This window comes from Rana temporaria, chromosome 3 (genome assembly GCF_905171775.1).
Source record: "Rana temporaria chromosome 3, aRanTem1.1, whole genome shotgun sequence".
In the NCBI taxonomy this organism is placed as follows: domain Eukaryota; kingdom Metazoa; phylum Chordata; class Amphibia; order Anura; family Ranidae; genus Rana; species Rana temporaria.
In genome coordinates, this window is record NC_053491.1 from 134,492,629 (window position 1) to 134,505,370 (window position 12,742).

The window sequence follows — 12,742 nt, forward strand, 5'->3', positions numbered from 1 at the left end:
TTCCGCAATGATCCAGGTGTGGTACAGAATAATACAGGGTTTATGCATTTCGACGTGTAGCCTTAGTCATAGCCAATGTCCTTTGTTTTGATTTTCCTGTTTGTGATTTTGGCTGCACTTAGGCTTTAAACACATTGCTAAAAAAAATTATAATTATTGATTTGACAAGAAACATACTGTAGGGGGCTTTGTCCATTAAAAAATATATACATAATGTGCTTTTACCTTTCTGTTTTAGCTGGCAATACAGCATGCTGAAGCCCTAAACTTTTAAATACACAGCGCTCTATTTAAATCTCTACTTCCCAATTCTGTAACTCTTCTTTGTACACAGGCACATAAAGTTATGTGCTGACTATATTGGTAAAATCAATAGGTATTATTTGTACTTGTTAAACAAATATAACAAAATGCTTTCCATGGTTTATCTATAAGGGCAAAAAGGGAGAAAATGAAACAATTTCATTGTTAGGTTTTACAAAAAGAAATGCATGAAACAAATTAAAGCAACACGCCATAGCACACAGCATGTGTATGCTGTGGTGCACAGCAAGTTATTTTATCCAATATTGCAGCTGTGCATTGCGTGCCACTGTAAATGGTAACACTGTGTAACATGCATTACCACAACACACTGGTTTGAATGTTCATTTTATTAATTGCATACATCAAATATAAAGAAAATCAGAGTCTAATTTTCTCTGTACTATTAAACAATTATACTGTAGCTGCCAATTTTTCCTGTTGCTGTTTAAAATATAACCCAGAACAACACATTTAATGCTTTGCTTGTGGGTTTTATGAATGTAGAAATTAAGGAAGCAATAAAATATAATGGTATTTTTGTTGGTAATGGAATGAGCAAAAACAACAAATAGTAACCTATAACAACAACAACACCAAACATCATTTAGTGGACCACTGTGGGTCTGAATGTCCATTTTACAGGAAGTGTCTACAAAGTAGAACCATTGGGACTGATTAGTATCCCATCTTTTATGTAACAAAACTGGATGTATGGTAAATGATGGTGAGGTAATAATTGTGTTTGCCCATACACTGAAGGATTGCTAACTTTGCCTGACCATGGTGATGCATGTTTACTTAAGTTTGAAGTGAAGTGCAGTGACATGAATCTGCAATCACTTCAAACACCCAATCATGGGCGATGGAAGTTTTTTTGTGTTCACTTAAGAACTGTGGGTAAAATGAAATAATAACTTTTGCAGTGACTCTCCTAGGCACTTCAATGGTTCAATTATCCTTTTATAGCCTTCTCAAGCAGCCCTCAATAGATTTGATGATGTTCCTCTCCCTTCCCTCTCTACCGCCCAATCTGATAAGCTAAATATGCCTGTCACTCCATCTGAGGTGCTCAATGTTATTACAAATCTTAAAAATGGCTCTTCTCCTGGACCAGATGGCTTCTCCGCCATTTATTATAAAAAATTGGGCCCACAGCTCACCCCTAGACTGGTTCAGCTTTTTAACTGTGTCCTCCAGGGTGGCACTTTCCCTGAAGAAACACTTATTCCTAAGCAAAATAAGGACCATTCCCTTCCTCAGAACTTTAGGCCTATTTCGGTCATTAATAAGGATTTAAAGATTTTTAGTAGAATTTTGTCCGACAGGCTTGGGGGGGGTGATTTTCTCCTTAATATCCCCTTTCCAATCGGGTTTTATCTCTCATCGGTTTATTACAGATAATATCCGCTTGGCAACGGACATTATACAAGACCCTAACCTATTTTCTAAAAAATTGTTCCTACTTAGTCTTGACATTCATAAGGCACTTGACAGTGTGTCTTGGAGCTATGTGTTGCAGCACTATGGCATTAGAGGGGATTTCCTGTACGCATTTTATGCTCTATATCGGAGCCCCAATATCCGAATTAAGATCCCAGGTTGCAGTTCTGGCTTTTTCCGGCTCGGCAGGGGGACTAGGCAGGGATGCCCATTGTCGCCACTTACTGTATATTTGCTTTGGCCATTGAGCCCCTGGCCATTGCTATCCTTAGACATCCTGATATTACAGGCTACAACAAATCTGCCTCTACGTTTAAATTCTGTGTGTATGCGGATGATGTACTTTTGTTTCTTACTAACCCCTTGATTTCCTTGCCTAACCTTCTGGATACCCTGGCTTCTCAATCAACGTAGCCAAATCAGTGGACCTCCCTGTGGGCTTCCCCCTGTGGGCTTCGTTAAAATTTTTGTGGGCTTCCCCCTGTGGGCTTCGTTTAAATTTTTGTGGGCCAAGTCTAGCATCTCCTATTTGGGGGTGAAACTTTCAGGAGATTTTGGTCACCTCTTTAACCTTAACTACCCCCCTCTTATTGCTCACTTGAAACAACTCCTCAAGACGTGGTCCCCTTACAGAATCTCATTCTTAGGCAGGATTACTGCCATTAAAGTGGAGGTTCACCCCAAAAAATCTATTTTTAACACTAGATTGGGCCTAATTACGGGAAGCAGTATCGGGTGTTTTGTTTAAAATCAATGCAGTACTTCCGGGTATGGGCTGCGGGACTGAGCTTTCCTATTTGATTGACAGCCTTCCGACCGTCGCATACAGCGCATCACCAGTTTCCGAAAGTAGCCGAACGTCGGTGCGCAGGCGCCGTATAGAGCCGCACCGACGTTCGTCAACTCGTGACGCGCTGTATGCGACCGTCGAAAGGCTGTCAATCAAATAGGAACGCCCAGTCCCGAAGACCATACCCGGAAGCGGCGGAGAACATCTATCTGTAAAACGGTAAGTACTGCATTGATTTTAAACAAAACACCTGATTCTGCTTCCCGCAATTAGGCCCAATCTAATGTTAAAAAAAAATTCCGGGTGAACTCTCGCTTTAAAATGACAATCTTGCCCAAGCTCCTTTACCTTTTTAGGGCCCTCCCCCTGTCAATTTCTAAAACTTTCCTTCTAACATTGCAGGCCCACCTGAACAGGTTCATTTGGAATGGCAGACCCCCTAGGTTCTCTAGAGCGGTGCTTTATCGACCGTACATGTCTGGGGGTTTGGGAGTTCCACAAATCTGGCTATACTTTTTGGCTAGCAGATTCTCCCAACTAGCCCAGTGGAACATCAGAGATTCTAAGGTCCCTTGGGTCGCTTTTGAACAGGATTCAGTACGCCCTTACTACCTGCCTGGACTATTATGATCCTCAAGATCCTATGCCTCAGTTTTGTTGAGAAAGAACCTACTTGTTGCCCAGGAGCTGAGACTGCGGGAGAGGTTTGGCTCCCGGTTGGCTCTCAGATCAGGGGCCCTCCTGGGGCCTCCTTTTTGGGGATCCCAGATTTCCGGGGGGGCTTTCGATGCTCCTGGCCGTTTTGAGTGGTGGACAGGGAGTGGGCTGGTATCTCTGGCGGACTTTTTGCATGAGGGCAGATTTGTCTCTTTCTCTCAGCTTCGTACCCTGAAGGATATCCCCTTGGGGGAGTGCTACAGGTATTTGCAGATCCGTCATTTTTTTCAGAAGCACTATGCGGACGTCCCCTCGGATTCTAACACGGTCTTTGAGACCCTTTGTAGCGCCTCCCCCAGGCAGAGGGGCTTGATCTCGGCGCTGTATAAGTCTATGGCGGGGGATAGTGGTGGCGCAATTCTGAAACACATGACGCAATGGGATCAAGAGTTGGGCCTTGATTATGAATTTAGAGACTGGGAGATTAACTGGCAGAACCTGAGGAAATGTACTATTTCCCTTTCCATTAGGGAAACTGCTATTAAATTATTCAACCTTTGGTATATTATTCCTCTAAGACTGAGCAGAATATTCCCACAGAGTTCTTCCTTATGCTTTCGGGGCTTCCCACCTGGAGAGAGATTCTGGAGTTGATGGATAGGTTGGCGGGGAGGCGCATGGCTCTGACACACACTCACTGTCTGCTTTTCGAGAGAATTCCCGATATTCCGAAGCCCCTTATGAAGCTGTTCCACACTATTTGTATAGCTGTTCATTGGACAGTTGCTCTTCACTGGAAGTCTAGCACAGTCCCCCTCGCGCAGGTTTTGGCGAGGGTAGACCAAATAATGTTAACTGAAAGAATTCACCGTACACTACTAAATACTATTCCAATTTACGATGCTAAATGGAATCCCTGGTTTCTGCTACGTTTAACTGAATGACCTGAGACGTTTTTTTTTTGTTTTTTTTATGTTTCTTTTGCTCTTCTTTTTCTTTCTTTTACCTCATTTGGTTAATGTTGTTCTTCTAGTATACAGGATTGTTCTCTATCATGGATTTCAGGTATATGTTTGATTTGGTGCATGATAATCAATACACCTTAGCTATCTTGATGTATGTCAGCTCGAATATGCACTGTTTTTTTTTTGGTTGTATTCACAGACTGCCTTATCTGTATCCATGCTGGAAACTTGTTATATCTTCAATAAAAACCTTTAGTATAAAATTATTGGTTTATTTCTAAGGATAACATAAAAAGCAGTTTTACTGACTGTATTGCTCGCTCTTGCAAATTTACTTCCAGCCTTCCAAAGCTTCCAAAGCTGCTTCTCTTCACCATTCCACTGGTGGCAGACACTCTGACATCATCACATATCATGTAGGTTTAGAAGTCATACATTGTAAGTGAGGACACTGATGGCCTACCCACAACCTAGGACAATGGATTAGGAAGGGCTGGCTTCCAGACATGTTATAGTTAAAAGGGAAGCATGGCTTTTTTTCTCTCAGGATTATACTTACCTAGATGGATGCAGCATTGGTCCGAAGCTGCATCTGTCCCCGCCAGCTCGAACACTGAGAACTGAGAAATCAAACACCACTGATCGCTCAGTTCGCAGAGATCTCTGCTCTTTCCGTTAAGGTAAGTCAATTTGTCTTTTATCTTCATCATAGACAAAAATAAGCATTTAACCCTCACAGTGCGGGGGTAACTTTATTTTACCCAGCTTTACCTCAGCTTTCACTATCTATAAAAGCTTTCATAATCTAAAAAGATTGCACCTGAAATAGTTATGATTTTTTTTAGTTGGTGCTACGTTATATTGGTGTTTGAAACCTAAAATGGTAATAAGGCATTTTATTAGACTGGTTTCCCTGCATCCAATTTGCATGACAGGTGAATGTGACCGGCTCTCAATGGAGTCAAATCACATATGTCCGAGGCGGCCGTGGATTCCAAAAGGGTCTTGTGCATGTTTGGGTCTGGTTCAGGTGCGAATTCAGGAAAAAAAATCAAACCTGATTTGCATCGCACCATAACCCAATAGAACACCTTTTGGATGAATTAGAGCGGAGACTGCAAGCCTGACCTCACAAATGCGCTTCTGGACGAATGGTCAAACATTCCCATAGACACACTCCTAAACCTTGTGGACAGACTTCCCAGAAGAGTTGAAGCTGTTAGAGCTGCAAAGGGTGGGCCAACTCAATATTGAGAATGAAGACATTGAGGGGTTGATTTACTAAAACTGGAAAGCGCAAAGCCTGTTGCAGATGTGCATGGTAGCCAATCAGGTTCTAACCGCAATTAAACTTTGACAGAAAAGCCAGGAAACTGATTGGTTTTTATGCAGAGCTGTGCCCGATTTTGCACTGCGGTTTTCCATAGTGTGGCCTGGTTTTGAGAAATGATGTCCGACAGGTGTGCAGAACTCATCTCCTTTATATTCCTTGATGGTGTGTCTGTGCAAATTCATCCTTGTTTGCAAACTTCTGTCCTGTTTCGCCAATGTACGATCCTTTGCTACATTTCTTGCATTGGATGAGTGACACAACATTACTGGAGGTGCAGCAGTAAGATCCTGGAATATTGTGTGTGTGACACTTTTTGATAGATTGATTTGGTTTGCAGCTTTTTTTATTGCAGGGTTAGCTTCCTTTATTTGTGACTGCATAATTTAAAATTACATTTTCTTCTGATTAGTTTATGTCTGAGGTTAGGTGATTGTCTGAATGACAGTATTGGGAGTTGTTACTTTCAGAGTTTCATCCTCTGTTATGATGGGTTGTAAATCTTTGATTATCTTTATTATCCCTTCTAGTGCTGGATTGTATATGGTTACTAGACTACCTAGGTTATTTGTTTTTTCCTCTTTGTATTGGAATAAATGTTCTCTTCAGGTTTTCAAGGCTGTGGTTATGCTGGTGTTGATGGTTTTGCCCTTGTAACCTTTGTTATGGGCAGAATCTGCTAGTGTTCTGAGTGTCCTCTCTTATAAAACAAATGACTTATTACTCAGAATGCTTCTTTCTCCATAAGCATTTCCAGCTAAAATCTGTACCGGACAAGGTGGTTATAACAAGTAACAATGGCAACGGAAACAATAAACCACTGGGGGTGTGAAGTCTGCAGGACTATACTACAATCTCAAACTATCTATAAGACATATAGACATATAGACATATATTATTATCATATACATCCATAGCATATTTCACAATTTATTGGGGGGGAATATCCACAAGTATAAAGGAAATGTTTTAAAACTGAACTATACTCACGATGCGGCATCCCAAAGCTCCTCGCTATCCGCTTGCTTATGGGTCTCAATCACCAGCTGCTTTCATTTACCGGGTGGGGTGACATCACTCCCACACATGCATGGGTGTTTAGTCAGCTTCGACAAATTTCTACAGTGAGCATGTCTTTTCTACATTAAAAATCCTGTCCTAATCCTATAAGCAACAAATTATACCAAAAATAATAGCAAACAGTGGCTGAATAGGGACTATTCTATCAATTTAACAAAACAGATAGGCATATTTTATATGGAAAAAAAGTGGGCAGAGTTAGTTTCTTAATTCCTTCCCCTCTAGGCCAAGTTTATTGTCCCACCCTACATTTCCAGTCTATTGGCTAGCCTTACCATCTAACTAAAAAAATCAGACATGATAATCATTAAAAGGAACTAAAAAGCTGAGAACAGTGAGGCTGAAAAGACATACTGAATACTCTTTTATTATTATTATTATTATTATTATTATTATTATTATTATTATTATATGTATAAATAAGTAAGTACTCACAAAATGCAGTATTCCAACAAAATGTACAAACTGTAAATGGATATTATAATAAGTACCCAACTGGATGGTGCTGGCAGGCAGGACAGAACTCTGCCTGCAGTTTAGCATACATGGAATTTGTTGTCAACAGTCAGCTTGATGTGTGGGTGCTTGTCAACACCTTTATTGGATATGCAAAAGTATATTTGGCCAATGATTTCGCATAGAAAAACTTGCCCCTTTGTTTACTTGAGCAGAAGGGTTCCAGAGATTTCATTAAGTGCCCAGGAAGTGATGGGTTTGGATGGGTTTTTTCTTTTTTGGGGGGGGTCAGCAAGTGTTGTTCACGTTGATTGATGTGGATCTGCATTGATGGACAATTTCATTAACAATGGACGTACATTAATCACTTGCCGACCAGCCGCCGTCATTATACCGCAGCAGGTCGGCAAGCTCCTGCGAACCGTCATAGCTGTACATCAGTCCCTTTAAGCGGGATAGCAGGTACGTGTGGGGTGCCGATGCTCTTGACCAGCGGTTCAATGACCGCCGACCATGAGTGATAGCGGGCAAGAGATGCAAAACAGGGACCTGTGTGCGTAAACACACAAACCCCTAATCTGTTTTGCGAGAAGAGACGAATTGTGAGTTTCCTCTAGTCACCCCATAGTTAGAACACACAGTCAGGGAACACAGTTAACCCCTTGATCGCCCCCTAGTGTTAACCCCTTCCCTGCCAGTGACTTTTTTACAGTAATCATTTTTATAGCACTGATCGCTGTATAAATGCCAATGGTCCCAAAACAGTGTCAAAAGTGTCTGATGTGTCCACCATAATGTTGTAGTCCCGATAAAAATTGCAGATCACCGCCATTACTAGTAAAAAAAATAATAAAAATGCCATAAATCTATCCCCCATTTTGTAGACACTATAACTTTTGTGCAAACCAATCAATATACGCTTATTGCAATTTTTATTACCAAAAATATGTAGAATAATACATATCGGCCTAAACTGAGAAAAAAATTGCTTTTTTTAAAAAATGGGAGTATTTATTATAGCAAAAAGTTAAAAACATATATATATATATATATATATATATATATATATATATATATATATATATATATATATATATTTTAAATTGCAGAGATGATCAAATACCACCAAAAGAAATCTCTATTTATGGGAAACAATTTGTTTTGGTGCAGCGTCACACTTGTCAGTGAATTTACTCAGTCACAAAGTGGGCCAGGGTTATGGGGAGAGGGCCCTTGTCCTCATCAACATGCAGGGTCATTTTGGGGCATATGGCCTAGTATGGTTAAGGAAGGGGCTACACACTTATCCCTCCCTTTCCTAGTCTGCCAGGCTGCATGCTCTGATAATAGTCTGTTATGGATTTTATTGGGGGACCCTATCGTCTTTGCCTTGATTTTCGCATGGATGTCCCCTTAAACTCTATACCAGATCATACCAGACACTTGGGGGATCCTTATACCTTTTTTTCAAGTCTATAATTCATATCGGACCTAAAGGGCCTGGTATGAATTTGGAGGGAACCCTCACAACGTTTTTTTTTTAACACTACCATGCCCCTTTGTGTAAATTCACATGACAGCTGGGAATTCTGGCTGACAGCTAAATAGGCCAGGCAAGGATGAGTCCATAATCATCAGGACATTGGTGGGTTCCAGCTACCTGACAACTAGTAGCCCTGAACAGGAGCTGTCACATTTAGCAGTGGTAGTATTACAGCTGCTACATTTTTCACGTCCTGCTGTAGCTGGGCTTTAATGCAAAACAAGTGATAAATATTGTAAAATGTAAAAATCAACTCATGCATAATTAAAGTGTTACTAAACACACAACAGTAAAAGCTGTCTGTATACGCAGCATAGCATGCTTGTTATACTTACTGTGGAACTTAAGGGGCTAACCCTCTGCATTGTGTAAAAATGCTGCTTTGATCCTGTACAGTATGCACAGATCCTTCTCTCCTGCTCTATCTATCTGGGGAAGGTCAGCTAATACAGGCAGAGTAGCCAACCCGCACATGCTCAGTTGTGTCTATGATGCTGGAGAGAATAATTACTTGTTGAGCTAGCCAGGTCACATGATATTGACATCACACATGTGGGTGTGTAGACAGGCTGCAGTAGAATCTCCACCTTCCTGATCTCTCAGCACTGGAGAAACTGTGCAGTTTATCAGTAACCGTGGTATACAGATCAGCCAAAAAGTGGCAATATTTTAATGTAAATCTAAGATTTATAATTGTGGGAGGGTGAACTATTTTCATATTACTGGGTTTAGTAAAACTTTAATCTCTTAGTGAATTTACCCCTTTAATTTTTGTTGAATATAGTTCAAATTTGGAACTTATGAAAAGGATATAAAGTAGTATCGAAAAGGAAGGAAAGTCAACGGTGGTAGAATTTCTGCTTTATCTAAATACTTCCTGCAATGTCAATCATTTCAGTGTGGTCGGAGTCATATGGTATGTGCTGCCATATGGTGTAGATGAGATATGCTCTGCTCCCTCATTGTAATTGTTTTGGCTTATTTAGAAGTGGAACTAAAAACTATAATGCATGCTTGCTTACCTGTGGCACGCAAACACATTTCAGTTTTTTTTTTTTTTTTGTAGGTTAAAAAGAATTTGAATGAACAAGAATGATTATTTGTTATGAGTGCACAAACAAATACATGACTGGTGCACTCCCTATTGGAAAGTCCTTTAAAATATGGTCATCTTTTCTATAAATACAATTATGGTAATATAACTTTTACTATACATGTTTTTTTATTTATTTTTTTGTTTTCACAGAAAGCAAAATAAGGAAAAGAAACACTCTGCATGATTACACCAAAACATCAGACACCACTTTAACTAGGATTAACAAGGCACTTGAGGTGAAAACAAAGTTTTTCAACACCACAGAGAACTGTGCCAAAAGATGCAGTCGTAACAAAGGACTATCTTTTACTTGCAAGTAAGTAGCCAGATAGACAGTATACATGGTAATATATACTTACATGACTTAACTTGGGAGAAAGATATTCTTTTGGTGGCTCTGTGTGTGGGAGCTGCCAATTGGTACTAATGTTATGAATTGTTGCCCTCATCTGCTAGACAGATGTAAAAGTTGGCTTAGTATGCCATGCATGTAAATACAAAAGCTTTTATAATGTCTCTGGTAAATGTGAACATAGCTGTTGTTTTCAGCAACATCTAATTAGTAATTCATAAATAATATATCAACAGAGCACTGTTACTGCTTCAGGGAGACCTGTTAAAACTCATTCTTACATATAAACTTTTTTATTCATGCACGTATTGCTCTTAATAATCCTGGGAAAAGGATTAATACATCAAACGATTTAAGCATGGCCTATAAAATTTACCCATCACAAAATCCTTCTAGGGCTAGACCATTCTTCTGATGTTGTTTCCCTGATATGTGATACCGTAATATATCTTAAAGGGCATTTCAATCTGTAGTTAGAAATACGTTCAGCAAACTGTTCCAGCTTTTTCATGCGTTTACTTAAGTGGCTGAAAAACATAGGTCGAGCCAAAGGGCATTATCTTTTAAAAATATATATTTTTATATATTTATTGGTAACAAAAATGGTTCCTCGTAAGTAGATATATACACAGTCACATATTTCTTTAGTAAAATTAAAATAATTATTAATTATCCATTTTCACATTTACCAAGTTCATACATTTGACACAATCACAAAAGCAAGTTTTTTCTGTTCTAACAGCAAACCTGATAAGCAGCAAAAGGAACCTATTAATTTTTCAATCATAAGTATTGTTCCAAACAAATAAATTAAGGTAACCAGCACACTGGAAAATTTCTGAAGTCTACAAAGATACCCACTGGATGTTGGCTGCTTTGTAAATTTAGTAATTACTTATGTAATACCTGATTATTGCCCACAAACAACAGATGCTATCCAACATATAGAATGGTTTCTGATATTTACAACAGAAATTATTGTGCATGCTGAAAGGGTTCTGATATCAGAAACAGCTAAATATTTCTGTGAATATTTATTTCTTTAAAAGGAAAAGGTCTGGGACTTTAAATGAAATCTGTGTATATATGTAAATTATAATGATAATATGCCATCATGACATCTGTATGTGTATGAAAGAATAAATGTGCCATCAAGCATTTGACCACTTAACCAACTATGTGTCACGTGCTTCATTTAAAGTCCCAAACATTTTTCTTTTAGATTTCAGATTCAGGGATGGAGACGTATGGCTATAGAATTTCATGGGCCTCATTCTAGTCCCAAAACCCCCCCTATACTCAATTTCCTGTAATCATTCAATCATTTACCATACATTACTCAATTGCTGGAGACTTCTCATGAATCTTTGCTCTCCTTGGGCAGATTGGTGGGAAAAGGTGTGCTAGTTCCATTGACACTGCTTATATTTATCAGAATTTTGCACCAATTAACCTTCCTGTTGTTCTTGTTGTTAGATAAAGTCTACAGATTTGTATTGGTTTGTCCTTTAATCATCCTGCCCTTATACAATCAGCAGCTTAATGAGTCAGCCTATATGCTTTTGATTCTGCCAACCTGTGTGAATCATAGAAAGAGAGGGATTTGTTGAACTACCATTAAAGAGATATGTATGTTTCATGTTAATAAGCATATTATTCTCTTCAGGGCGTTTGCTTTTGATAAAAGCACAAAGAGATGCCACTGGTTTTCTTTCAATAGCTTGTCAAATGGAGTCAAGAAGAAATTTAATCGTGCATTTGATCTTTTTGAAAAGAAAGGTAACATTATTTTCTTTTTTTTCCTTCTCTTTACTTGTGCCTCATGTTCAATGTTTATCTACATATGTAGTCATAGTCATCATGCTCTTTGACAAGGTTAGTATTTTAAGAATTTTTTTCATGTAGGGAAATGTCCTTTCATGTGTTTCATGTTTCTTGCATGCATGCTTGTCAAAAAGGCATTTGTTACATATAATATGAAACAAAATGTGTTGCGCAATTTAGAATTACTAATCACTGTATTTGTTTATTTCAGTATTTATACATTATGTTTTTCATTAGGCATATGCTAGTGCTGCATATTTTCAATTACAGGTGCATTATAGTGAGTAGGTGAGGTAATAAGCAGGCTGAGGCTGGTAAGATTAATGGAAACCTTCACTTGCCTACATCTCCTTCATAGAGTAAACAAGTATACAAGAGCCATATTCCAGTCAGTGTCAGTCTTCTGTCTTGAGCAGGGACCCCATTTTGTTTGGGCTAGAGCTTTTGAAGAGGACCTGATGCTAGAGCAATAATGCCTAGTATTGACAAGAGCCTCTGAAGAGTGCCCTCTATGTCAAAGAGCATAATGACTAGCACAGGCATGAACCTGTGAAGAGTGCCCTCTATGCCAAAGAGCATAATGATTAGTACAGACATTAACCTCTGAAAAATGCCCTCCGTGCCAAAGAGCATAATGACTAGTAAAGACATGAGCCTCCGAAGAGTGCCCTCTATGACAAAGAGCATAATGACTGATAATGATATACCCCTCTGAAGAGTTCCCTCTATGCCAAGGAGCATAATTATAAACTACTGACATTAGAAGCTAAAGAGTACCCTCTATGTCAAAGAGCATAATGACTAGTACAGACATAAGTCCATGAAGAGTGCCCTCCATGCCAATGAGCACAATGACTAGTACTGACATGAGCCTGTGAAGAGTGCCAAAATGCTTAAGAACTA

The 12,742-nt window shown here is 39.2% G+C and overlaps 1 protein-coding gene across 2 annotated transcripts in view; it reads left to right on the top strand.

The window, feature by feature from the left end:
* HGF (hepatocyte growth factor) overlaps positions 1–12,742 on the top strand; it is a 128,236-nt gene that overhangs the window by 21,547 nt on the left and 93,947 nt on the right. For both annotated transcript variants that reach the window (XM_040343450.1, XM_040343451.1), the window contains exons 2-3: positions 9,814–9,979; positions 11,682–11,794. In XM_040343450.1, coding sequence (XP_040199384.1) covers positions 9,814–9,979; positions 11,682–11,794 — 279 coding nt within the window. The remainder of the gene's footprint in view (positions 1–9,813; positions 9,980–11,681; positions 11,795–12,742) is intronic.